Raw genomic sequence first — 27,639 nt, 5'->3', positions numbered from 1 at the left:
AAACCTTGTTCTTGAATTCAGAGATCCCACTGGAAATACAGCCTAGAGCCATGCTCAAAAGTTACAGCTCGGACCTGCATTTTCACTACTCACCGCTCGTTAATGTTGTCCGTTTTAAGCGTGTAAACTCTGTCAATGTGTGATATGTGGAAAACTGGCTCATCACTTGAAGGGTCTGTGGGCAATTTCACTAGGACTTCATTAAGGAAAACAGGCTGAAAGAAAAGCAAACATCACCATGGCAGTGTCACCCTGACAGTAAACGGAAACTCTGCAAGGACATTCAAATACATTGTTTTACTGTAGGGAAAATGAAAGTCACAGGACACAGGATGAACCACCAGATCACCATACAAAGGATGTGAGAAAGGACTGAGAGAAAAACTACTCTGGTGATACAGCCCGTTCTGTCTTCCTAGACTAAGAGCTTTGTGAAAGGGGGCAGGACTGTGTAGGCAGAGCTGCAGTGCAGAGCTGGGAAATCCTGGAAATCTCCCTGGTTCCCTGTCAGAAAGCAGCCCCGATACTTAAACTTATCTCCCCAACTCCAAAATCCTGAGAACATACAGAGACTAAAGTTTCGCAGGTTTTACTTTACATTTTCTAAAGGACAGGTATTTTCTTGTGGATGCGGGAACTTGTGCAAAATTAAGTCAAGGCTCCTGCTTCTGAACGTCCCACTCAGCTGCTCAGGCACGATGCTATTTCTGCCCTCTCACTCCGAAGTGGACAAAAGTGTTTATGAAACCAAGACACAGAAGCCTGTCCTCTTCCAGGGACTAAGCCACTGGCACTTGTGCGTGCTGGCTGCCAGTACGTGCCTGTATGACAGCACACGATCAGACGGGGCAGGACGGCTGATCCCAGCAGGAGAGTAGCGTTCCTCATCAAAGCCGGGTCCCACTGTAACAACATGACCACGGGGCACCTCGATTCACTCACCATTTTGTACATTTTGAACTGGGAGTTGGATTTGGGGCTGAACAGTTTATCAGAGCTGGACGAGACAAACTGTTTCACCATGTAGGTGAGCAGGAGGAAGTCGTTGAAGAGGAAACCGTACAGCTCCTTATTGCTCTTGGCCTTGTACAGCTTGCCACTGTGCAGGAGCTTCCGTGGTCCCAAGCAGTTTGTGAGGGAGTTGAACACCGGTTGCTGGGAGAGACAAAACCCGTTAGAAGCACAAGTTAATGCAGACATCAGTTCCTGCTCCTCTTCACAGTAGAGATTGCTCGAGCTGCTCAAAATCCTTTCCTGTTTTGTTTAATGAGTCTGCACTCAGGTCACCTCTTATGATGCATGATTAGGTGATGGAATTAGGACAGACCTTCTGGGCCTGTCAGGCCCTGATTCCTTACGCAGCCAGTGGAGAAATGTCCCAACACCTCATTTTAAAGGCTGTTCTGAAAGGTGCAGGAGCCTGAATCCCAAACACCTTTGAGGATCTGCCATTTTGTGCCCTTTCACAGAATCACAGAGTGGTTGAGGTTGGAAGGGACCTCTGGAGATCATCCAGTCCAACCCACCTGCTAAAGCAGGTTCACCAGAGCGGATCACACAGGAATGTGCCCAGGTGGGTTTGAATGTCTCCAGAGAAGGAGACTCCACAACCTCTCTGGGCAGCCTGGTCCAGGGCTCTGGCACCTCAAAGAAGTTTCTCCTCATGTTTTTACTGTGTAAAGGAGAACCCTGGGAAACATACGCTGAGTGAAATTCCACATAGTAACACCTGACTTAGCCCAGTGGCAGCTCAAGCAGAGCTTCAGAGATAAGAGTTATTTTTGTTTAACAGTTTAAATGATATCAGTTTTAATCTGATAAATCAAGATTTCTCCACTGCCAAAATCATGCAAAAACAAGGGCTCATCATGTTATGGCTGTGAGCAGAATTTAATAAAAGCTTCTCTGTCAAGAGCCCAGCAGCGGATCATGTTCTAGTAACAGATGTGAGCCAGGAATCCCGTTCTCCCCCCAGCCTTTCTGAAACGACTCGGAAAAGTCCCCACTGTACAACGCATCATCATGGTTACCTCAGCAAGACCTTCGCACTGGACGTGGGACTGTATCCACTCCAGCCTGTCCGAGTTCTCCTTCTCCCGCACACCTTCGTTAACTTGAGAGCACAGCTCCTCTGCGCGCTCCAAGGCGAGTTTGAGGTTACTGTGATCGGGGTGATTTTCTGGAGTGTTCTCTAGAATCTGGTATGTGTCAAAAAGGAGAGGAAAGAAGATAAAAACAGAGGTAAGCACAGGTACTACTTCTCTGCGCTCTCAGAGAAATCCACATAAAAGGGACAAGGGGTTTTTTGCCTTTGCTATTGAGATCAAACTCAAAAGCATTCACCTGCCAAACAAGGCTTAGGGTACTCACACTCTTTATGAGCAGAGGGTAGCGGGTTATTCTTTGCATGGGCTTCAGGAGGAAACTGGAGAGGGGCATTCCTTTGCAGCGAGGGTCCAAGGCGAGTTTCTATGGGGCAACCCAGAGATTCAACAGACACATCGTATTACTCATCAAGAAACAGTTGCCTCACCACACTGAAAACTGTCTGATCAGATTCATTTTTCCAGGCTTTATGAGAAATCTTAGATTTTTTTGGTAAGCAAACAATACTTGTATCTAGAACAAACAGGAAAGCCGGCGCTGTCACTGCACTCAGACGCTTTGCCAGCATAAGCTGTAGGATCGTTCATGCAGAATCCTTACATTCGAAACTGTTCCAGCTTTTATTCTGACATTTCCAGCTCCACTCAGGTTGAAAAAAAAACCAAAGCAATGAAAGAAACAAATGCCTGACGTCAACAGTTCTGGCATTTCTCCTTTCATGGCCTCAAAACCGCCGCATCAGCTGCAGTACAGCAGCAATTCCTTTTGGTTTCTGCAGCGTGCCTGCCTGTGACACTCAGGGCACACCTCTGGCCCTGGCTGCAACCCCACTGTTCAGACACACCGCACACCCCACCGAATTACAAGTGTGTTCAGCAAAACAGCCTTTTTATTCAACTCCACGGGCTCTTACCCCTCCTGACAGCGTGAATTTTTGGGAGGTGCGAACACTGGCACCTTGGCTTAGTGTTGGACTGAAGTAATAAGCAGTGGAATGGGAAATGGAGTAATAATTTAGCTAGAGAGGAAGAGAGGTATATAAATAAAAACCACAGTGTTAACCCTGGTCATCATATAAATACACCTTAGAAGGTTCTTATCTATTTTTGCAAGATTGTACTCTTTTGGGTTATTTTGATCTGGTCAATGCTGGTTAGACAGGCTCCTGTCATCGAGGAAAGGAAAAGGCACAAAAGCTACTGAATAAGATACCTTTAGGTAGTCTTTGAAATCAGCATCTTCATCAGTTTTCTGCTGCAGCAGGGAAGCTCCGTTCAGCTGGCAGCTGCAGAACCGAATGTAGGCCTGCATGTGTGACAGCTCTGCCGCTAAGATGTCCCCAATCATCTGCACTGGCATTTTTTCTCCTCCCGTTTTCTTACGCACTCGCAGGGCTCTGAAGAGGAAAGAAATCACCATCCGACTTTGCCGCCGAGTCTGTGAGGCTGAAATCGAGACCCTTACAGGACCCATCTCTGAAAGGATGTGAGCCTGCGAGGTGAATTCCCTGACACAGGTGCTGCCAGGGGGTGTAGGGTCCAGCCTGAACCCCCAGAAGTCACTGGCACAACATGCTGAGCTGAACCTGATAGGGTCTGTGGGACTGTGACTCTCCTTTGAGGTTTCTGGGACAATCGGCAACAATCTGTACATTCAACCACCATCCCATTTCAATGAATTATTAGCCACTTTGTCTCTCCGAAGTTTATTTTTAGAGAACAGAAGGTTGCTTTGCAGAAAACTGGGAAGGACGTGTCCCATGCACATGCTTTTGTGCAGGCTCTGTTTCTAAGGTATTATAGCAAACGTGCATCTGTTCTTGCTGTTTATGCCCCCCTCTCTCATACTAACTCCTCCTTTGTGAGGTAGTCTGAATGCATTTAGCTGTTCTGAATGCATGCGTGCACAGGGAATAATCAGCAAGGACAGAAATATTTACTGTAAAACCAGAAAACTTCCTGGGGAAAAGAACAAGACAATTAAGACTAAGAGAAAAACACAAAAATGGGCTAAGTACTCACTTGAGTAACTTTGTATTTGACATGATAAGTTCCTTCCAGTTGACAAAGATCAGGCCCATTTCTCCCTCTGTGAGACAGCCGGAATCAGACATCGGTTTTTGGAAAACCTGCAGTCAAAAAACCAGAAAGGTGACCAATTCTCCAGAGGCAAAAGCAGCTCAGCCTCTTGTTTATCCTAGCAGAGATTTTGCTTTTTTGAAATACTCAGTGTCCAATTTCCCATGAGAAGTTAAAAGCAATTCCTTACTAGCACTTGTGACAGCTGTCGCTATTTCTCCTAAGCCTGTGACCTCATCCTGACACCGGCATCACCATTTGTGAAGCAGGGATGAGCTCTGGGACCTGCGGGCTGTTCAGCAGAAAAGCATTCCCATGATTTTGAAGTCAATTGCTACACAAATTACACTTGGGCATCATGTCCATCCCCATACCCAGAGCACTCATAGGCAACCTGCGTGCAGAACTACAGCTTCTTTCAGGCACAATAGCCCTGGAAAGCAGAATACCTGTGTAACTCAGTCTATTTAGCATCTCTAGCACTTCACCACACAGTTGTTTCACACAGAGAGGTCAAGTCAGACTCCCAAGACCACCTAACGCTGGCCAGGTACTGCCCTGCCTAGTGAGGTAGTCTAGCTCCTAGAAATAAAATTATAGACAAAGGCTGACGATAAACTTCTGTGGTGCTTATACAACTTCTGTCATGAGCCTGTGCAGCTTTGCCAGACACCCTGGCCCAGCTGATCATCTTTACACTGAGCCCAAACACCTAAGAACAGGATTTGGAGAACAGGAAGATGACAGCTTTCACAACGTGATGTTTTTGTCTGGTGGACAACCACACCACATTTGATAGAAATAGAGGAGCTCACAGAACCTCACTTTCTTCCTCTAGCATTTCACAATTCACAAGAATCCCTTTATTGTTACTATTCAGCAGGACAGCGGTGTTCTTCTCCCAAATGCATTTTCACATCCAAGACATCTCACCTCCAAGACGAGCTGGAGATCATCCATATACCTTTCTTCTGTCTGAATGAGCTCGTGAATGTAGCCCTGCCTTTTCCGTTCCATTGGCTGCATCGTGTCAAGGCTTTGGAGGTCAGCACACCCTACGAGAAGGAAGCCAGTAGTTTAGATCCCACTCAGCCATCAGATCCGATGAATTATAATAACAAAATTGCATCAACATAGACAAGCCCACGGCTCAGACTACATACGCAGTGGTTCTCTTTAAAAACCCTGTCTACAGCAGCAGCAGGTTTCAAAATTGAGTGATGTAGTGTTCAACCCCCCCCCCCTTATATAATTTTTTAGTCTGTCACCTTTTTATTTCTTTGAGCATCCTTTGTTCTTGTCCTGTGATGGCAAAAAAGAATTCCTGACTTCCTGCCACTCCACTTGTCTCATCATTTTTCTCATCTCTTCTCCTTTTCTGCCACACTGTTTGGAAACTCTGATTTTTCTCTTACCTTATTCTCTTTTGTGATATGAAGTCATCTAGAACGTGTCTGGGTCTGACTTACAACATTGCACCTTTAATCTCTATCCCATTTCTATAGAACTCTCCTTTGCTTTTAATTTATGATACAAACCACCAGTACACATTTGTAAAGTTATAATGTATATAGTTGTGTAACTCCACAGTTGCACAACTTTTTTTCTCGTTTCGAAACAAAACAACCCTGAAATACATTGAATTACTTTTATGCATCAAGTATGGATAACAAAAATCATGCACAGGATCACACAGACATTCAACGACACAAACCCCGAGTTTTCTATAGTAACATGCAGACCCTACAGCTTGACACTGCTTTTTCTCCACTGTCTACATGTTAGTAAGCAACGTTTGAAATTTAGTAACCAAATCAAAAACTAGTGTAATGAAGTGGTGAATATATTTAGATGGGGAAAGGAGAGCACAGAAAGTCAAACTCTGATCCCTCTGTTAGCCGTCACGTGCCAGCAGAGCACTGCAAATAGCAGGGTGGGGGAAAATTTAAAAAAGAAAAAAAAAAAGAAACAATTTCAGAGCGTTTGAGAACATACATCTATCGCTTGATGTGGCAGCATCAGATTTTAATACGTGAACTGTGTATTTTGCAGGATAGCGGAAAGGACATCGCAGGGACTCATTTGGATCCAGCATTTCTAGAGGAACGGTACGTTTGGAGAGTTTACAGATGTCGCGAAAGGCAGCGTGACCCAGAGCACGAAGGGCTGTGTCTGCCTTGTCACCCTGATGCATCTGGGATGCTAGAACGTGACTTTATTCACTGCCAATGTATAGATCTGCTTATGGGAAGGCTGCTCTAAAGAATGAAAGTGAAATAGTAATAAATCTGAGTGGAAAAAAAAACCCCAAAACAACAGGAAACACTAAACATTTGGCTGGACTCAATGTGAGAGTGGCCTAATGGGAACCTCACAGGCTTGTACCCTCCTGCTGGGCAGGTGCCAAGCAGCATCCTTTGGCGGGAGAGAAACACTTGGCACATGACGGTTTATGATACCATTCCAAGTATCATATTTTAACAGGGAAACCATTTGAACAATACAAAGAACTAAAACAGTAAAGGCAAGAGCTAGATTTAAAATCAGGACTTCTTGGTTCTTTTTTGTACCCCTAAGGGGGATCACGGATCTTAAGCTTTCTGACAAGATTTGAAAACAAAATGCCACTTTTTATTAAAATATCTGGGACTGCAGCTCTTTTGATCATGCTGCTGCTGGCCTTAGTTATTCCCAACGTTACAATCAGGCCAAAGTTAGGTGATAAAAAGGAGTAAAGTTACAGATCAAAGTGATTCCTATGAAGTTTGGTATCGCAGTCCATCCAGACAGACTGTGGCCAACGTGCGCTACTTCTGGATTGCAGCATCACTCTTCAGTCTGTACAGGACTGAGTTTAAGCACTCCTGGTTCCTAAGACATGAAATGAGGATAATCAAGGGCTTGCGAGGTAACCAGACTTTATTTTTCCAGATTTTGAAGTTTCAGCTTTGACCACGTGGTTCTTTTTTCTACTGCAAGGTCCACTCCTGCAACAAAAGCATGGACAGACTGAAGCTCCTGTTGCTGTTTGCTCGTACCACAGCTGTTAGAACAGCCCACACGCTCGGGTTTGTGTCCATCTCATGCTGTCTACTTAAAGTTGAAGTGAACACTGGAAGGAAAACAGGCCTTTTTTAATGCACCTAAAATAGATTTGGTTTATAAGCTCATTACCAGATACCAAAATGCAGTTGAATTAACTGGCTCCTGCACTAACCTTGTATTTAAACTATCAGCTTTTGGGATGAATGGATGAGTGCTATTTTGTATTTAAATAAGCACTAGCGAAAACAGCCCAAATTTTGATGCGTCTGATGATGCTGACATAAAAAACATAGTGTGCAGTGCACACACCTGATTTCAGAGGGTGAATTCAGACATCTGGATCTGAAGGGAAGAAAGACAAATGAGACAGAAGAAAACAACCTACCAAGTGCCTTTGCCAATGTTGTTCCAAAGTGGCCACAGCAACCCATGGGCTCACTGGGACGGAAAGGGTGGACCTGCATCTCTACGCATCCTCCTCCCACAGTCCCATTCCCTCCTTTCCTTGCATCAGTTCTGGCACTTATCTGACTCCCAGCTCACACTCTGGCAGCAAATGAATCCCAAGGGGTGGAAAAAGAAAACAGTAGTTTTCTGCTAGTTTAGCAGGCAGGAATGTGCGTGGAAGCAGTAAAACTGCCTTTTTTTTTTTTTTTTGGCAGCAGAAAGCTGTTTATTTGGCTTCTGTCTTGTGCAGCTTCACCCCAAGCTCTCCATACAGCTCATGGAAAGCAAGAGGATTTTTCAGGAGCACCTGCAGAGGGGAATCTCAGCTGCTCAGGGGTCTCAGCTCCCTCTGTTCACTAGATAAGAGGTTTTCATGGTGTTTGGAGGAGAAGGCAGCCTGACGGCCATGGAGAGCAGGGCACTGCCAGGATGTTCACACCATTGTGGGCACAATCTGCCTTTGCCAGCCGGGCAGGGACGGGATTGTCCTGTTCTGCTCTGCGCTGGGGCGGCCTCACCTGGAGCGCTGTGTGCAGGGCTGGGCGACACAGGATAAAAAGGATATAAAGCTACTGGAGAGTGTCCAGAAGAGGGACATGAAGTTGGTGAAGGGTTTGGAGGGGAAGCCAGATGAGGAGCGGCTAAAGTCACCTGGTTTGTTCGGCCTGGAGAAGAGGAGACTGAGGGGAGAGCTCATGGCGGCCACAGCTTCCTCACAAGGGGAGCAGGAGGGGCAGGGCTGAGCTCTTCTCTCTGGTGACCAGTGACAGAACCCGAGGGAACGGCAGGAAGATGTGCCAGGGGAGGGTCAGGTTGGACATGAGGAAAAGGTTCTTCCCCCAGAGGGTGCTGGACACTGGAACAGGCTCCCCAGGGGGGTGTCCCGGCCCCAACCTGACAGTGTTCAAGAAGAGACTGGACAACGTCCTCAGACACACGGTGTGAACTGTGGGGTTGTCCCGTGCAGGGACAGGAGCTGGACTCGATGATCCTTGTGGGTTCTTCCAACTCCGGACATTCTGTGATTCTATGAGGAAACCACCTAAAGCAGCACGTGGTGCAGGTCTGGTACCTCTGGAACTCGGGGCACAGCGAGGGAGCGATTCCCGCCACAGCCGCGGTGCCCGTGAGGTAAATCCCGCTCTGCGGGCCGGGGCAGCAGCTGCCTGGCAGGGGCAGGGGAACACAAACTGGAGAGTTTATAAACAGGAAATCCCAGTCTCTAAAGTTATGTTTAAAATTGTATTTCCTTCTCCAAATATACCTGAACAAGAAATGCTTTCTTACTACTCGCATACCTTACCCTGCATGAAAAACTACCGAGTTTCTACTCCGTTCTCCTCTGCAGGAGATTCAAACACCTGGAAAACACAGAGAGGCAAAAACCTTTCTAATTACTGACATATTTTGGATTTGAGTATGTTCAAGGGAAAAAAATGGCACTTTCTGAAGAAATCCTCCAGCGAAAAAGAGGAATGAGAGCTAACATCATTAAAAAAAATCCATTTTTTTCTTTCTTAAAAAAGAAGTAAATTAAAATTCCTCAATTAAAAGACAATTCTTGAGAAGCCAGATGGATAAAAGGCTTCCAAAGATGCACCAAGTGCTTTGTCGCCTTCCTCACCAAACTTCCCCGCTCAACCATGAAAAACCACATTGAAAATAGCAGCTCTGGAAAGACACCTTAAGCCTCAAACATGAGCTTGGGCATTTGTCCTGAAGGATCTGTCTGTACCAGAAGCATCATGGCTTTGGGTCACCAGTGAAGATTATTTAGGGGCAGAGGTGGCCTATAGAAACTGCATTTTGTAAGGAAATAGCTTGGATTGTTTAGGGTTGTGGGTTTTTTTGAGGGGGATGGGGGTTGTTTGTGGTTTTTTAGTAGGTTTTTTTTTTTAGCTCAAGCAAGTTGATATGGCTGGAAAAGGCAGATAAGTTGTTTTATTTTTTTTCCTGTATAATCAGCCTCTGTTTTCCCAGGCTACCATAGACTACATCTCACCTTAAGTACCCCAGGTTGGTATTAAAATAGTCCCTTTTAGTACAGCCAGAGAACAGACTGATGGAACCGGCACACACAAGGCTCACTCGCAATGTACCCCCACCACAGCCTGTAGCCGTCTCTGTGCCCACTGAAACCCCTGCAAGGAACTAATCCAACAAATTTGCCAGCATGGAAAGGTTGGTTTCCATCAGGCCCTGGGAAAAAAATAACAAAAACTTTTATCCAATCTCCCCTAATCAGTAAATGCAGTACGCTCTCTCTGCTACAATAGAAGAAATTTATGATTCAACTTTCAAGCGGTAAAATTTCAAGAGCAAAATCTAGTCGCTCCGTCACAGAGCCAGGTAACATAATGCTTGTAACCAAGCAATTCAGAAGGGAAAAAATCCTCCTCAGATGGACCAAAAAAACCACAACAGACAAACTAGAGCCTTTTATGTGTCCCTTTAATAAAATTCATTTGCATAGTTATCTTACAACTTTGTTTAAAACCAAAGATGAACAATTGCCTCATGCTAAGCATAGCCTGCATTTGCATGTCTTAACAATCATCTCCAGACATTAATACTCTCGCTTGAAAAGAACAGAAGAGATTTTAAGGCAGCACACACCATTATGTAGCAGTTTTATTAGTTCATTACATTAAAGTAGCGTGACCCTGTAGCAGCTCCCAACTCTACTACAGGCCAAGGTTTGTCGGCATTCCAACGAGCAGACTTATTTACAGGTGTTTTCAACCCAACTCAAGAAAATCACACAGGGATACGATCTGACCAAGCATTGAGATGGCATAACATTCAATGACTGGTAGGAGACGTTTCAATTATTAGCATGTAGCATTTTTGATGGAGTTTTATGCCTTCTGCGCTCCTAATGGTGACGTTATTAACACTGACTTCAAGACAGTGCTTTGTTGGCTGTCACAGCCCTTCACTACTCGCACACCCCGGACCTGCAACGGGGTCTCGGGGGTGGCAAAAGCCTTCCCTGCGTGGACGCGATTGCTGGACCAGGAGCTCAGCTCTGTAAACTTTGTACAACTACGCTTTTGTAGGCTGTTAGCCCATTCTGCAAACTAGACACTTAAAAAATTAAGCAGTGTTTCAGTACCTGGTCTTGTGCATTTACAGCATCGTTTACATTCTTACCCCAATTATCCCATGGGACAATATGAAGCAAGTACTACGCTGCAGGCGACACCATATTTTGCTTTCGTGGTTGGCTTCAGCGTTAACTGTTAACCTTGCGTGGCTCTCACCAACACTTAAGACTCTCAGCTCTTCACTGAGTATCCTCAGTTCAACAAATAACTCTATTTTCCACCTTGTCCCTAGTTCCAAAGCCAAGCTTTTTCACCCAAATAAGGGATGAACACTAGTTTTACTTGGCTGGCTGGGATCGCAGCTGAACCTAACTCTATGCACTTTGATTAACAACAGAGTGGATAGCACACAACCAGAGAAAAAGTAACATTTTTGAAAGAAAAAGTCCAATTTAAACCCAGCTTCTATTAGCTACACCTCGTCAGTAATACAGAACATTATTTTAAAATAATCTTGCCTGAAATACATCTTTGGCATAGTCTTTCCTATTGATGACCTGCTATATGTATTCAATTCTTTCTGCACCAGCGTGTGACAGGAGAGCAGAGCCCTCAGGTGATTGTGCTTCAGCTGAATTCGGTGGATTTTTGCAGTAAACACTGAAGGCAGGGACTAAGTCTCTTTCAATCAGCATTATTAAGGTGTCTTATTATTATTATTATCTTTGTCATTAGTTAGAGAATTTAGAGCATACTCGGGTAATACTGAAACATGAAAAGGCAACTGTGAAAACCTAAAATGCTTCATTTCAATGCTCATCTGTTCAAACTGAGGGGCAGCTGTTTCACTAGTTACCAGTGCTCACATCTACGTACCCAACAACAGGGCTTCTTGTGTGAAACTTGAGCCTCATCCCGACTTCCTTTCCTCCTCATCTCCAATTGTATCAGGTAAGAAATTGGTAGAATGCCAGGTTTTTTTGGAAAATGCCTTGTAACTATTTCCTAGAACGTCCCAGGTAGGATGTGAAGTTGTTTTTCACTTTGCAAAGGCAATCAGTAGCAATTTGGCATTCAAGGGAAACTGTCACCGAACATTGGGAAGTGGGTTTGGCTCAAACCCCACAGGTTAACAGGGCCTTTCAGAAATGAGATAATTTATAAGATCACTGAACAATTAGACTACAGTAAGTGACTGCTTGATGCCACTGGTGTAGCACAACAGACTTCAGCCTGCATCAAACAGGCTTTCAAAGTCAGAAATTCAGAGAAGGCAATTCAGGGTGATCAGCATATTTTAGTAGAAATACTTAAAACGTAGAATACTTGAGGAATTATCTAGCGCGTTTTTTGCCTACAATAATGTGATTTCATTTAATAACAAAATACTCATTTAGACAAAATACATCCAGAATAAAAATCCATTTGCAGTTTTATGTACGAACACTGCTGTAGTCCATATTGCACAAAAGATATATCTCTGAACTAAAGGGCACATATACATTATTTGATCAAGTATATTAAATACATAACATCCCACTCTTTCTATAGAAGTTTTGGAGAAAGGCTTTTAGATCTCTGCACTTGGACTGACCTTTTCCTGATAGTACCTTCGCAACACTCATACATATATACGTATAGTAAACATACAGTGGTTTGTAAACATTTCTGATTGCATAAGTGACCTTTGCTGTTTCGTAACCAAGTTCAGGAAACCAACTAAATTAAATACTGTGTCTACTAGATCTCTCCTGCTGTTACAGGAACACGGAACTATTTCATCAGACGAGCAGTCTGCTATTAAATTAATCCTTTATTTAAAGGGGTATCAGGGTTATAGCCCTGAAGTCCTGGTCCCTCCTTCCCCAAACTAACAGAACATGGCACCTTTACCGCACCACATTGCTGATCTCTACTTTTAAGAATGACTTTTGAGCTGAGCAGGATAGCTCCATTTTTAAACCCAACTGCTCTGCCTTCAGCTCCAGGTGCCTGTTAGTGTTTCTTTTCCAGCAACATCTCTTTATCGAGGTTACCTCTTTATTAGGCTGCTAATTTATTTAACAGAAAGAAAAGCAGCAGCTTTCAGATATTACTTAAAGTCACTGCAGACCGTAGCCAGATAAAAACACTATTCAGTACAGTTAACTATTTAATGAAGAAAAGGGGCAAGGAAAGGGTCTAGGAGCACAGAGGCTATATCAGTATTTACTGCAGTAACCTGTACATGTCTGCTCTTTGCTAAAACTGAAAGCAAATATGAATTATCAGAATAAAGTATTTAAAGGAAGGAGGTTGTTTAGAGACAGGACATACAGAGTCAAAACAACCTGATTTCCTGCTATAGCACTATTGTGAAGGATGAAAAAAATTAAAATATCCTCCACTACATGCTTAATAGTTCTTTCCCCAGTTAAAAAGGGTATTAAAAGACTGGATGGACCACACCAGATCTAAACCTTAGATCTTGTAGCATGTTTGTAATCACAGTGACTATCAGGTAGGGTTTGTTTTCTGGATGAGCCTTGTAGGCTGCCAATTTTAAAAGCTCAATATGTAAGAGATTAAATCATGTCCATCAGAACAGTAATCAGCAAACATTTTAATTCTGCAGAGTATGCACATTACAACATTAAAAGAACACAACTGCCCATTCGAAAAAAAGCTCAGATAAACTGTGCAAATAGTGGGTCTTTGTGTGTCTGCAATCCCACCATGCAAACGATAACTTGATATGCATGCTAATGATCTACGATTACCAATAGCAAAGAAAAACACTAAAGGAAACAAGAATGAACAGCAGTGAAAGCCACACAAAGACCCACTATCCTTCCTGCTTTTACAAATCAACTGTAACGGTAGATTATAAGAAAACCCACAAAATCCTAATTCCTTGTCTGGATCTAACGTTCAAACGAAGCACAAGGATTGTGTCAGAGATACGTGAGCAGGGCTGGCCGCCCTGCCTCCACGCTACAGTCAAACTCGGATAGTGGGTCTCTGAGCTGCTTTCACACTGGAAGACAACATTGGGTCCTAAAAAAAACAAAAACAAAAAAATGAAGGATAAAATGAACATAAATTTTGAAGAGTGAAACATATGAGTTCTATGGATAAAGACAGAACAACACCAAAAAGATCAGAAAGGAACGACCAACATTCAGCTTTCTGAAAACAGACATCATGAGCTTCTACTCTTGCAATTTCATATTTATTAATAAACACATACAGTTTTATGTATTTGTGACCAGCCATCACTGACTCTGAAACACACTTGCAGCTGATTCACTTAAGAAGAAAGTTGTTTTTTCCCCAAGGAAGATTTCTGTTACGTAGACTCAGTACCACCAGGTCAAGCCCTAAGGGTTTTTAAAAGCAATGGCAAAATTCCCTGAGATTTCAACAAAGCCAGAATTTCTCCTGAGTAACTTGTAAGGAGACATTAGAATATCAGATAAAAACTAAACTTGTCAAGAAAAGCCGCATTGGAATTTATTCATATCGGCACATAAAAATTAACCTGTTCAACTCTGTTCAAAGCCTGAAAAGAAATGACACCTTGTCTCTAGTAAGATGTGTCCATGCAGTAGGAAGTACCACAACACTCAATATTCCCATCAGAAACGAAGGTCTACACGGTCTAGAAGAGGCGCTGCCAGGCACGTTAAAGGCAGGTGTATGATGTGGGCTGCAGCTGCACACACCCTGCAGGCGATCCACAGAATATTCCAGACCCCAGGGTTTCGAGCTGGAAGCTTTATCAAACCTGACTGACATCCACCAAATAGTTTTAGAAATAAAAAAATGTCTACGTCACCATGTAGAGGATTGATTTTGCATGTGATCCTTGGTAAAAGGTGTAATATTCTGGAGCTGTTGGGTGAAATCTTAGATTAAATTATTAATCTTCATGTGTTAAAAAAATGAATGTGGACCTGCAACACGCAACACCTCAAAGCCACTGATACCACGAACTCTTACTCCACAATCATAAAGATAAGTTACCTGGCAATAACTCAAGAACTTCAACATGTGTGGTCCTTATATAGACACAGAAATGCACCTGCCATGAGCATGATGTTCTTCTTTCACTATGAACACCCTTAAAAAAATCATTCAGCTTCATTTGTTAGACAGTATCGGACAGGAATTACTAATCAACTCTTGTGCATGGAGAGAAACTTCTGGAAATACAGATCCTTGTTACTGAGAGGACAGGACTTGCCTCCTGTCTCTAACATGTCACATCTACACGTAAGGTTTTGGGAAGAAAAAACCTGGGTAGATCTAAGTGGTACTACTACAAACATCAAGTTTGTACCTACGGAAATTCACACCGTCGTCATATGTGTGTCGAAAACAGTCTAAAGAGAGAGGATCTGTTCCCAGTCTAACCAACTTTTGCCATTGCACTGGCGGAAGGCAGAGCAGGCAGGTTTAAAAGGGCAGGAGGTGTTTATCAGGCTACAGGGACTACCTGGAGCTCACGCCTAAATACCTGAAGGAGTAACATTAGAGTAGAAAGAACTGGTACAACATTGAGTTCTGTGAAAGACCAATCTCACAAAGGGAGATGATACCTCAGAGAAGAGGCGCTAGAAGCCTCTGCACGCTGAGCGTAGGTATTCGTAATATATTAATATATATTATGTCCACCTGGCTGAGTTGTCCAGCTCTCAGCAAGAACGTCTCTGGGAGATGAGCAGATCTCTAACGCTAAAAGCCATCTAGTAACCAAGCATGCAGATGTAGCTGGAACATCTCCCTTGTCTCCACTTGAGATACAGGAGGGGAGAAAATCTCAACTAAAGAAAATATAAAGACAAGGGGCTCAGACTGGTCCCATGGATGAGACAAGCTGAAAAACAGCTATCTCGCTGAAAAAGCCCACAAATAAGGAGAGAACAAGTTTCTAAGAACTGTTTAAGGCAGATGAATACTGACCGAAATGACAAAATTATCTCCAGACCAGGTCACTGGGAAGACGTGAAAAGTGAGAAGTGCACAGTGTGTGCCTCACCTTACACACCCGTTGGGAAGAATGGGAAGAGAACCTGGTGGACAGGTACTGGCAAGAGAAAAAAATATCTGACCCTGCATGGCTGAGCAAGCACTCAACAAAACCCAGAAGACTCTGAGATTATGCATATTTCTTTAAATCTATAACTATTTATATTTTGAAACCTCCTGCATATCTTATTTATTCTTTATGATGATTTCTGTGCAAACATTAGAATAAGGGCTATTAAAATGTCATTGAAACATAACTCTAACCATCACCGAGGTCGCTGAGAGCACAACTCTCAAGATTTCTGTGTTCTGCAATCACCAGGACTCATTTGTATGTTAAGAGACCTGTTAACAGACCTATGACACACCTTTCACTGATTTTTTTTTTTTTTCTTCTTTGCAGAGACCCTACGCCAGGATTGGTGCAGCTGCACCAACAGCAAAAGTGATCTTGTTAGGACAGTGATGCTGTTCAGAGAGCTATTTCAGCAACCTAAGAGAAGAAACATCTCCACGGACCCAAGTTCCTCCTCTGCTCAGGAAGTTTGCCAGTACAGTACAGTACTTACATGTAAGTCCCAGGAAAGACTCTGGATACAAAGGCAGTCCATATAACAGAGTTTAAATTTGAGGGAAAAGCAGAATTTTCCTAAGCCGTAAACCTACTTGAGTAAAGCAAATCTGCCTGCTCCCTTTCAAACACCGTTACGTTTGACCATTTAGAAAAGACAGTGCGAGAAACTGCTATTCTTCAACAGAAACCTTGCAATACTGAGATTAACAATTCCTTAAAATATAACACTGCATTTTTCAGATTACATTCTCTCCTATCTCTAAGATGGTCCCTAGAGGGCCACATCAACATTTCCGTGGGACAATTCCTTAGTGATTTCTCAAGAATACTAGTCATAGTTTCTGCACTATGTTTAAATAAGAGCAAAAAATAGAAATCTAAGGAAATCTGAAAGTTCAATCAGTACATATTTAAATATTTATCTGGTTACAGAAGACAGGTACAGTGCCAGCTTACTCTTCACACAACTTACTAGCTCAGACTTCACACAAAAAAAGTCCAGCTGAAATCTCTGTAACAATATTTGCACAGTGCTGCGCTTGAGCTAACAAGCCATGATGCTTTTGAGCAGGCTCTGGACTTCAAGCAGGATTTTTCCTTAAGTTTCCAAATGCATATATGTTAATATCACAAAAGAGTGGTAAATCCCAGCACAAAACCTATATACAAGTGATCTTATTTCAAATGCTCAGAGAATTTAAAATAAATAAATAATATCAATATACTCTTCATTCACCAATAGGCAGATTTTGCTTAATTAAGCACCAGCAGATCTGCTTCACAGCGAACAGACTATTCTTAGACAGAAGTTTAACAATCAAGTACAGATGACCTGGTGCACATCTGCCCATGTGCACATCTGCTCACTGGACTGCCACTGGCTGGCCTTTGCCAATACACTTTCAGAGGGAAATTCTGTTCATGCAGCCACGGTTTGATGTGGATGGAAACATTTTTAGTTCACAACATTGAAATCTGAGAAAAAGCCCAGCAATATATCAGTAAACAATGAGAAAAATTTGATGATCATATTGAAAGTTTCCAATTACAACTTGGTCACAGCACCGCTTTTGTTGAAAATTAGTGGTCACCTTGTGCTTATCACATTCAGCCACGTAATTCTTAATATGCGGACAGAATCTTAATTTTATAGCCCATCTGGATTTAGTCTATATAATTTCTTCAAAACTCAGATTCTGTAAACAAAAAAACCCCAACTTCTAAAACATCATTTTAATGGTGTAGAGATGCCTAATCAAAAGAATGGTAAGTTCAATATAAATGCAGAAGTTTTTGACATCACAGCCACATTGGCCAAAGGCATTTAAAAAAAAAAATAATCAACGTGTTATCAAACATGACAGCACAGATGTAATTTAGCTAAAAAGAAAACCTCAGGAATGGTGCATTTTGCCCAGGTACCATAAAAAGCTACCAGGGGAAAATATTTTAACTTTCCAAAGCAAGCTGTACCTTCCTTCCCAAGTTCGTGAATCCTTCTGTAAGAACGCAACTGCGTTGATCGAATCTTAAGTGCAAACTGGTTCTACACACAAGCTATAGGCTATGAAGAGCAAACTTCATCCAGACTTCTGGATGTGTCTTTTTACCGAGAAAACTACAAATGCTGCCTAGGGAAAAAACAGCAAGCAAAGGGACAAGGCTTATTGTGTCAAAGGAGCAACTCTGACATCCAGATGTGTTCTCAAATCCACCAATGGCACGAGTTGAAATAAAAGTTGGTTTAATCACAGGGTGCCACGATGAAAAGCTGAGGAAGTAAAAATGGTGGTAAATTTCTCTGGGGACAGGGGCTAAAAAAATGGGGGGTGTGTGCAGGGGACATCAGAAACCTTTACTGTGTTTACATGCAAAAAAAGTTAGAGAAAATTCTGACTGTCAGGTAGGTGTATATTCTAGGATTCAGTTCTCAGCCTGCTGCTGGTAGTTTTCAGCTTAACATATGTTTTGATACATATCTTGTTTCTCAAAAGTGGATGAGAGCTGGACTGCAAGGAGCCAGGACATGCGTATTTCATAGAATCACAGAGTCGCTTTGGTTGGAAAAGACCTTTAAGATCATCGAGTCCAGCCATTAAGCTGAAGTTATTAACCACAGGACAGATCACTTGCTAATGCTAGAACCTTTTACCTATCCTTTCTATGATTATTTTTACTTGATTGATAAAGAGTTTATATATAAGTTAAAGATGACTACAGCAGGCACTTTTTTCATATTTCATAGAACTTGAGCAAGTTTGATAACCGAGCACAGTATGTCTGCACTGACTCCCAGTCCGTGCCAGTTACTGAACATCAGCACCTTTAATGGGAGGGGAACAACTACCAGATCAAGTGTTTTTAGCTCACCCTAGCACTCTTACTATCACACACCGGCTGGTTGGTAACGTGCTTTTTGTTTGTAGGTAAAATAGAAAAGTATTTAAAGTACTTAGTACCATAGTTAAGTATTTAAAGTACCAGTAAATTCAGCTGATGCCTGCAACTCCAAATTCCAAACACAAAGCAGAAGAATTGCAATGCGCCTTTGAAATAAAGCAAAAAGAATAGTAAAAAAATAAAAGTTGCTTACACTGCTGACTTGGATCAGAATCCGTGGTCATCTTCACATAGTTTGAGGGGAAGAGACCTGTCACACCATTGATTTCTCCTTGCCACCAGTCAGCATCATCTTTGTTCAGTACATTAATAAGCTGCCCTTTGGAGAAAGTGAGCTCATCTTCATTGTTTGCCATGTAATCGTACATCGCTATCACTTGACACACTGTGAAGAAAAAACAAAACCAGCAAAACACCGTTACACAAGTATTAAGACTCTTTTTCTGAGTGCTTTACATAACCACAGGAAAGAAACAACAATTTCACATACATTGTTACATAAGAAAAATGTCACACGATCTTATCTTGCAGTGGAACTGCCCTCCCTTTTTTTCCTTTTACTTTTTTTCTTTTTTATATTGGGCCAGGCAGTAATCTTTATTTCCACTTTAGCTATCTATGTACTTTCATCACGAATGGATTCAGTTAGTACAGCACCTATTGACCTTCTAAACGCTTTAAAATATAATCAAGTATACTTCTGTCTCTTTTACTGGCTTGGCAGAGAAAGTGAGTTTGATTATTTTATGCCTGGTACTTGTGAGAAAAACGTGGCAAAGGCAGAGCTAATCATGCATTAGCTAATCATGAACTGATAGTTTATCCAAAGGGAGGTTTTATCCAGTAGTGCTCAGGAAGCTGTTGTATAAGAAAGTCATAACTGTGGAGAACAGCACAATTTAAACACGCAGGAAAAAAAAAAAAAGTTACTTTTCTGTGTAATCTCATCTGTACCTGGCCATTCAAAGGAGAAACGCTAGTGGAAATGTGCTGCTTCGTCTCTCTCCTTACAAGAAGCTATAATTGCAAGGTATTTGTCAATCATTGCTAGTTTTCTGTAAGATTTTTTGCTAGCATTTGTAAACAAGGAGTTTCCAAATGAGAAGAGTGTGGCTGTTCAGTGCATTCAGCAAAACTAAAAAGCTCTTGCCATAGAAGGGGAACTGCTGATCCTCATAGATTTCTGGATATCGACACCTTTGTATGACAGACTTTCTGCTGTCAGGCACGTAGAGGATGGTATGTGCTAGGGAGGGACCCTACAAAGAACTGTTTTAATTAAGAAGTTGTGAGATTTTACCTTTCTTGGACAGAGATAATAGTTGAATGGACATTACAGCTGTCCACACATTCATAACAGCTGAGAAGACCCAGATTCTGACTCGTACTTCACCTTCCACAATGACACCACCATCAGATACATCCATTAAACACAATATTATGCTAGTTATATAATTCAGACTAGTATCTGAACAATTGAAGCAGTTACATAAAATACTCTAAATGAAAAATAAAGTAATTTTTTTTTCACCTGAGGGAGCAGCAGCTGTGGTTCTTTCACTGCTTGGACCCAGTAATTTCACATGGCTGGCAGGGAACCATCCTTTCTGTCTCTTTTTTCCTCTTGCCTGTAAATGTTTAAAATGGTTATTACACAATTCAGAAACCAAACAGTCTATAGACTGGAAAAAAAAGCACAAATACATCACACAGTTTTACCCACAAAAGACAAATAGGCTTCCAAACACCAACTAAATACTAAACAGATCTCGGGAAAAAAAAAGAAAAGGCTAAAGGATGAAACAACCCAATTAAAATAAAGCTGCACCCTAGTATGTTCTGGCAAATGTGTTTATCCAAAATTTTCAAGAGCAGCTAATGACTTCACTGCATAATTCAATTGTAGGGCTGAAAATTTGCCCTATGAACATTCTGCTTACACATCTTACAAGGAGTCTCTAACGAGATACTCAGAACAGAGGTAACAATTACCAAAAGCTGCTCTTGAAAACCCTGACCTAAGTGTTTGCTCTCACTTCCTGCCTAGTACAGCATGTGAGAGTGAGAAGATTTTCCTCATTTTTCAGCCTTTGCTTTATCAGTCCCACAGGTAAAGACTATCTCTGCACACACTGAAGAAGCAAATATACTTCAGACTGCACACAAAAAAGTCAGGATATAAAAGTGAGCATGGATTTTAGAAAGCAGTAACTGCAGAGTGAGCCCTATTACAACAAAAAAGAAACTCAAACTAGCAAGAACTGAGAATAATGTATCTTAGTTCCTCTTCCCTTTTTTTATTCTTTGAGGCTTCTTCTGAACCAGCACTGGGCCTACTTTTCTTAAAGTACAAACTATTCACTGCTTACTGTATTTATGTTTTTTTTCTGCACATACTACAAATAAATTTTCCACTGCTGTTAATTCACACAAACTCAGTGCGGCAATTTCTCAACATGCTCGCTATAATCTCTCCTCCTGTATCTGTAAAGCAGATTGGTTTTAAAAACAGATGCTGAATAGTTAGACCAGCCCTATTCTAAGTGTTGGAGAAGGAAGAAGGGTATAACCAAGAGTGTTCACTCAAAACAGAGGGTATGTAGCTGTAGAACACCTTGGGAAAGGCCAATTAAGTGATACTAAGAGGACAGAACTTACTATTTTGCTGTTGAATCCCAACACTGGAAATAGCATTCGGTATTGGAAGTAACATGTTTAAATTTATGCTAATGCTTTAGATTCAGCAAAAGAAAAGGGTAATAAAGAGGCATTATACAATCATGATTGAACTTTTTGCATTGGTTGCAAAGATGAAGGCTGTTATGGATAAGATCCATGGGGCTCCAAAAGTGAAAATATCAACAATGATTTAAAAATAACGTCACGTATCAGACCCCTGAACCCTTGGGACTAGAAATTCATCACATCACAATAAACTAGCTTCCAATTCCAGCTTCCAAGAATTCCTGTTCTTTCATGAGAATCATTTTACAATGTAATGTTTTACCAATTAAATCCTAACCAATTTATTAACTGTCAACATCCCTCTACCTCCTCCCATACACATGTTCATTCACAGTTTTACTATTTTCTGTTACAAAAAAACCCCCCCTCAAAACCAAAAAACAACCCCCCCAGCAACCCAAGATTTAATTAAAAACTTTTTATACAAGATGAAAGCAACTTTCTAACCAGCTTTTAGAACACTATACTAGTTGTCTTCGTTAATTAAACGCAAGATCAGCTCCTTGCCGTTCATGAAGTCGCAATTATTTCTCCTTCAATAATTACCTGCAACTCTCCTTGCCACCATCCACTAGCATTTTTCTTCAGAATAAGTATCAGCTGTCCTGGAGCAAGACTAAGCTGTTCAATTCCTGATGCAGCATAGGCAGTAGTAACTTGAGCAATTTCTGAAAATATATTAATTGCATTTGTTATTTTTTCATTCCAGTAAGAGCCAGATTCACAGAAACATGCCAGTACGCGTCTTGCAGCTAAACACATTATCCACTATTAAAACACTGCTATGAACCTAAATGCTCATAGTCACTCAAGAAACAATCCTAAATCTTAAAAAAAATTATCGCACACTTACCAGGTTTCTTATTTATTGTTCCAGTTTTGCCAGCATTACTAGAAGCCTACAAAAGACACAACAATCATCTTTTACTGTGCAATAAAAACAGTAGAGTTTACACCAAGTTTAAGCAAATGGACAGAAAAGCTCATGGAGATTTTAATTTTGAGCCCATATTTAACAAAATACCATCCTGTAGGAAGAGAGACAGCGTGACACTGGCCAGAGCTCCGATTGAGGACTCAAGCTACCAAGGCTTTGCTTTTCTGTTAAGCACATTAAAATCACTATCTAAGATCTAGATATCACTACCAGTTAATATAATAAAATTGAGAGAAGGCGTCGTGCATTAATTCCCAGAATCAGAACTCACTTCTTGATCCTTTGGTCTGACGTAATTGGAGGGGAAGATGCCAGTTCGGCCATCAATGCTCCCGGTCCACCACTCCCCTTCCTTCTGGGTCACCAAGATCTCCTCCCCTTCCGTGAAAGTCAAGTCACCAGGCTCAGAGCTCGAATACGAATAGAGCGCAACATACTCTGTGCAAACAGCACATAGAAAGAAGGAGACAACAGTTGTAGATTGGAGGATAAAAGTGTGTCAGATGCAATTCACGGAATCTTTGATATCAGCATTCATCGGTGTGTTCGTAACACGGATTGTGTCTTCACAAGTTTGTGAATCCACCTTCCTACTTGCCTGATTGTTTTCACGTCTCGCCTCGTGCTTCCGACTCTCACTTACAGAAATTACAGAATTTTGTACAGAGAGATGAATTTGGCATGGTGAGAGTTACTACCCAGTAATCATCCTGCTGTAGACCACAGCTTAAAAACTCATCTCTTGCATTAAGTATTCCACCCCACCTCTGTGTTTCACAGCAAGCATGTATATCGGACACCTAAATCTGATTAAAACCTTTCTTATCTGACTAACGCAGCAAAAATGAAAACGCACAAGTAGAATTGAAACGTAATTGGGGAAGCATAGAGATACACTAGATTAAAAGGTTTAGAAAGTGCTTCCCACAAGTTTTTCTCCAGTAATAATTGTTTTCTTTGCTTCCTACTGATTAAAGGAGAATGATTGACACTCGGGAGACCAAAAGTCCCTTCTCATGTCTCTACAGTACAGCATAAGACAGTAGAAAACAGCAGGAAGAACAGCTTATGGGTATGAGACATACTTAAGTTTTCAGAAATGAATTAGTGCTCAAGCAAAAGTCTTAAAACCAAAACCCAGGCCTATGCTCAATTATAAACTTTACTGAAGTTCCTCTCTTAGAATTCTCTTAGCAATAGCTCAACATCTGCACTGTCTGTTTTGGACAAACATTAAAGGACCCGCTCCGAAACTTTTCACATATTCAGGCTTATTCACATGCCATTAAGCAGAAACAGACTGTATCATTAAGCAGCATATTTCATACTGTCTTACCCTCTCCTGCTGCATAGGACTGTGTATTAGGCTTTTTGTTTACAGCTGCATAAATAGCTTCTGGTCTGCAGAAAACAAACAAACAAACCAACCACAAAGTTTGAGTAACTAAACAGGCTGATCAAGAACGAATCTCTTTATTAGGAAGAGAATAAGCTCACTTTGGGTCTCTCAAAGTTGATATTGCCTCTGAATTAATTGCAAAGACTTCCCTGACTGTCGAATGGTGACGGGTATTCCTGATATTGAAGATATGAAGGGGATCCAAGAACACACCACTTAAAAAGTAATGTGATGAAAGACAAGATGTATTTGCCAATTATGCTATCCAAAAAAAGCACAAATTAAAGTTTTTGTCTAAATTCTCTCATTCTAGAGAATTTCTAACAGCTTTTATCATAACACATGAAAAGAACAATTCACATATAATGGTACAGCCCATCCCAGCAGAAACCAGACTCTCAATTATTACCTGGAGAGTTACCTTGCAGCATTAGAACAGACATAATGATCTTTTCAAGTAAAGAAAAATACAGTATTTCTGCAAGATGTGCCTTACAAGCTTACAGTTCTTAGTAGGTCAATTAGAAATTGGCACCTTCAGAGGCAGAAAGAAACTACACTGCAAGAGATCTGACTCGGTAATGAACCAAAACAAAGTCTGGCACTTAATGAATAATCAAACACCACTGATTTTCACAGCACTCAGCCTTGGACGACTGCCTGTTAACACAGTAGTGAGCCCAACACCACTTCCTTTGCCAGAATGAAATAATAAAAGCCTAAAATGGCACGGTGTAAATTGTAAACGGTATTTATATTCTGCACTTCAAAGCACTGCAAGAATTTTGCACTCTAAACTACCTTTTTTTGTAAACTGTTGAATAAAACAAACCCAAAAGTCATACTTACTCCTCTTTCTTGATTTCACTCCCAGGTAACAGCTTAACGTAAGATTTTGGAAACCAACCTCTTCCTCCATGTACCTCTCCAAACCACCAGTTTTCCTGCTGCTCCAGGACAGTAATGATATCATTTTTTGAAAAATTCAAGTGGTTATCTTTTTTTGCAGTCCAAGAGCAAAGTGCTTGTGCTTTTAAGTTCTCAACAGGTTGCCCCTGTTAAGACAGAAGTGGAGATGTTGACTGATCACACTATCCCAAACTGGTGCAAGTGTTAAAAGAAACACGACCAAACAGCAATGTATCTTTTAATTGCAGTCTAAGCAATTTCATTCCTAAGTGTTGGCTGAATCATTTGTTGTCAAAATTTTACATTGCTCTGTGCAACCTGTTGATTCAGGAACAATTTCTCAACTCTGTTTCTTATTTGCTAGAAATATCTTGTGTCTAATTACGGTTGAAAATTATTGCAGAATTATGAAACACACTGCATGAGTCTTCTTGATTATTGGTCCATGGAAATACATGGAATTACACCAATGCACATTAGTGGAGAATTCAGACTAGTTTCCTTCATCCTCTAGACTGGTCAGTGCACTCAGTATTAGAAAAGCTGTGGTTTCATTTGTTTTGCTTTGGGTTTTGTTTGTTTGTTTTTAATCAATTTAATTAACAGCAACCTAAAATCCAGAAAGTTCCTCATACCTGTCCATGAACGGGTGAAACAGATCCAGGGGACACAGTGCGAGTAAAAGCTGATTTCTGTTGCCACGCTGTATTAACATTCAGGCTAGAAAAAGCTATGTTTTGGTAATCAGATTCTTCTGTGGATTTACTTGGGGAAAGTGGTCTGCAAATTAAATACACATTTAACACATCGCAATTTTTATTCCAAAAGTACCTCAAGCAGAGTAACTTTTTTTTTCCCCTTAAAACATATATAAGCCAGATATTCTGCACAATGCAAAGCAGAGTATCGAATACTTAAAAATTCCAAGCTAAGACTTTCAGGTAGGTTCTTCAATAAGTTTTCTGCATTTGTATTATAAAAGCAAACACCGAACAAAACTATACAGCACATTATGTGTTAGCTAAATTTAGAAAAAGTTATTTTAACACAAACATGACTAAACTTACTCTGAAGCAGCTGAGGTAGTAGATAAAGATACTGTAGGAGGAAGTAAGGCCTTCTTAGGAGATAAAGATTTTTCTCCCTCTGGTATTTTTTCTACATAATTGGATGGAAACCAACCAAAATGTCCTTGGAAACTCCCATAAAGCCAACCAGGTTCTCCCACAGTTTTTTCATCAACCTACGGACAGGAGGACAAATACAAATCAAATTAGCAGCGTGAAACAAACAGGGTTTCTAGTATGTCAGCATCCGCTGAACAGCACGAGCAGCACCCACACCAGGATCAGCATTTTCATTCTCTTCTCTTTTGGAATTGAGCTGATTTTGCCCTGTTCGAGAAACAGGGTGATGATGCAATCGCCCTGTTTTCAGACACAGGTGGAGACAGGCCTCCAAGTCATTACAGTCCTTCAAATGGGCCCCAAACATGCACATTTGGGACCATGGACTATACCTGGAGCCATTCTGGTTTGTTGTATTTTGCCAAATGTGCAGCCAAGAGGCAGCGGCTGGCGAGCCAGACAGCACATGAAAACAACTGCTGCAGTTCTGCTCACAGATACCACTAACTGTGTCATCTGACTGCAGCTAAAACACATCCCAAAATTCTGTTATTTACTATACAATCAAGTACAGAATTGAATCATAGAATCATTGAGGTTGGAAAAGACCTTCAAGATCATTGAGTCCAACTGTTAACCTAACACAGTTTAATTTGAATTGAAATGGCATTAATAATTTTGTCAATATATGTAGCCATTTATGGCTCCATTTTCTACATTCATATTTCAAGTAGACACTTAAATGCCAACCTGCACATGTACAATGAACTTCAGCAGCTACATCATTCTTGATGAACTGAATTTAGAAAGTTTACATTTAGAGTTCACTATTGTTATTCTAAACAGATTGTCAACACCTCTAGGATGTGTAAGATCCAAAGAAAGATTTTAGCTGAACTAATCCTAAATTTACTTTTAAAAAACCCCAACAAAACCAAACAAACAATAGAAAAAAAATCAAATTTCAATTTTGAGTAAGTCTTAAAATATATCAAAATAATGCTTTTGACACTTGGTGTATCTCCAGGCTGGGGAAACGTGGTTGGGCTTTTGCAAGTTAAATGTCAATGGCAAATCTTACCTGAATTACATCCCCAGTATTAAAGCTCATCTCATCGTGATTCCTTGCTTCAAATGGATATAAAGCTCTGTAATTTACCAAGGCAACTGAATTTCTAGACTCTGAGACATTAACTGCATTGCCTGTAAAGAGAAGAAAACTAGTTACCATTTTGATACAGCTGAAAGAAACGCACTTAGTTACAGCTCTGCAATTCTATATAACAGGTATGAATATAAGAACAAAACTGTTCTTGCTCCAAAGACACTATGCAAGTATCAGAGCAGAGCACAGCTACAACAGCTGATGGGATGCACACCATGCAAGAATTTCACACGCTAATCATAGTAAACGTAACAATAAAATAAAGGCATCGACATTAATTAAAATCAATGCAATAAAATGCATTGAAAAAATGACATCTCTATATTCTCATCAAACCACTTCGGCTAAGCCTGTGCTTTCATGTAGTGTCGTTTAACACAATTATAATTTTCCAATTGAAAAAGATACCACTGCTACAAGTGTTCAGCAGCAGTTGTGAAGATTTTACTTAGAAACCTGAACTACCACAATTTCTATTTTCTTTGCATCTATGTTCTCCACATCTGGTGTTGCTAACAGTGAATGTTTTATAACGCATAACTGAGGTGTGCAGGCATCTTTCAGCACTGCCCTGATTTGGTTCTTGCTGAACTCGGTGATAAAAGTAGCGAATAAAGCTGACAAGAACTAATGGAGGATGGAACTAATCA

The 27,639-nt window shown here is 41.1% G+C and overlaps 1 protein-coding gene across 5 annotated transcripts in view; it reads right to left on the bottom strand.

The window, feature by feature from the left end:
• The window catches only part of ITSN2 (intersectin 2), an 85,514-nt gene that overhangs the window by 3,928 nt on the left and 53,947 nt on the right, over nt 1-27,639 (bottom strand). For 3 of the 5 annotated variants that reach the window (XM_065632979.1, XM_065632981.1, XM_065632980.1), the window contains 17 exons: nt 26,906-27,027; nt 25,765-25,940; nt 25,333-25,477; nt 24,638-24,843; nt 23,726-23,790; nt 22,661-22,827; nt 22,306-22,351; nt 21,999-22,120; nt 20,239-20,335; nt 18,901-19,092; nt 5,118-5,239; nt 4,128-4,234; nt 3,319-3,502; nt 2,371-2,469; nt 2,031-2,198; nt 943-1,155; nt 94-215 (listed from right to left, as the gene is read on the bottom strand). In XM_065632979.1, the coding sequence (XP_065489051.1) occupies nt 94-215; nt 943-1,155; nt 2,031-2,198; nt 2,371-2,469; nt 3,319-3,502; nt 4,128-4,234; nt 5,118-5,239; nt 18,901-19,092; nt 20,239-20,335; nt 21,999-22,120; nt 22,306-22,351; nt 22,661-22,827; nt 23,726-23,790; nt 24,638-24,843; nt 25,333-25,477; nt 25,765-25,940; nt 26,906-27,027 (2,353 nt within the window). Of the gene's footprint in view, nt 1-93; nt 216-942; nt 1,156-2,030; nt 2,199-2,370; nt 2,470-3,318; nt 3,503-4,127; nt 4,235-5,117; nt 5,240-7,111; nt 7,172-10,116; nt 13,760-18,900; nt 19,093-20,238; nt 20,336-21,998; nt 22,121-22,305; nt 22,352-22,660; nt 22,828-23,725; nt 23,791-24,637; nt 24,844-25,332; nt 25,478-25,764; nt 25,941-26,905; nt 27,028-27,639 lie in introns of those variants that run through there. The other 2 variants (XM_065632983.1, XM_065632982.1) reach the window with 2 other exon arrangements.

The sequence above is a fragment of the Caloenas nicobarica genome, chromosome 3 (genome assembly GCF_036013445.1).
Source record: "Caloenas nicobarica isolate bCalNic1 chromosome 3, bCalNic1.hap1, whole genome shotgun sequence".
Taxonomy (NCBI): domain Eukaryota; kingdom Metazoa; phylum Chordata; class Aves; order Columbiformes; family Columbidae; genus Caloenas; species Caloenas nicobarica.
This window is presented reverse-complemented; position numbering and strand designations above follow the sequence as displayed.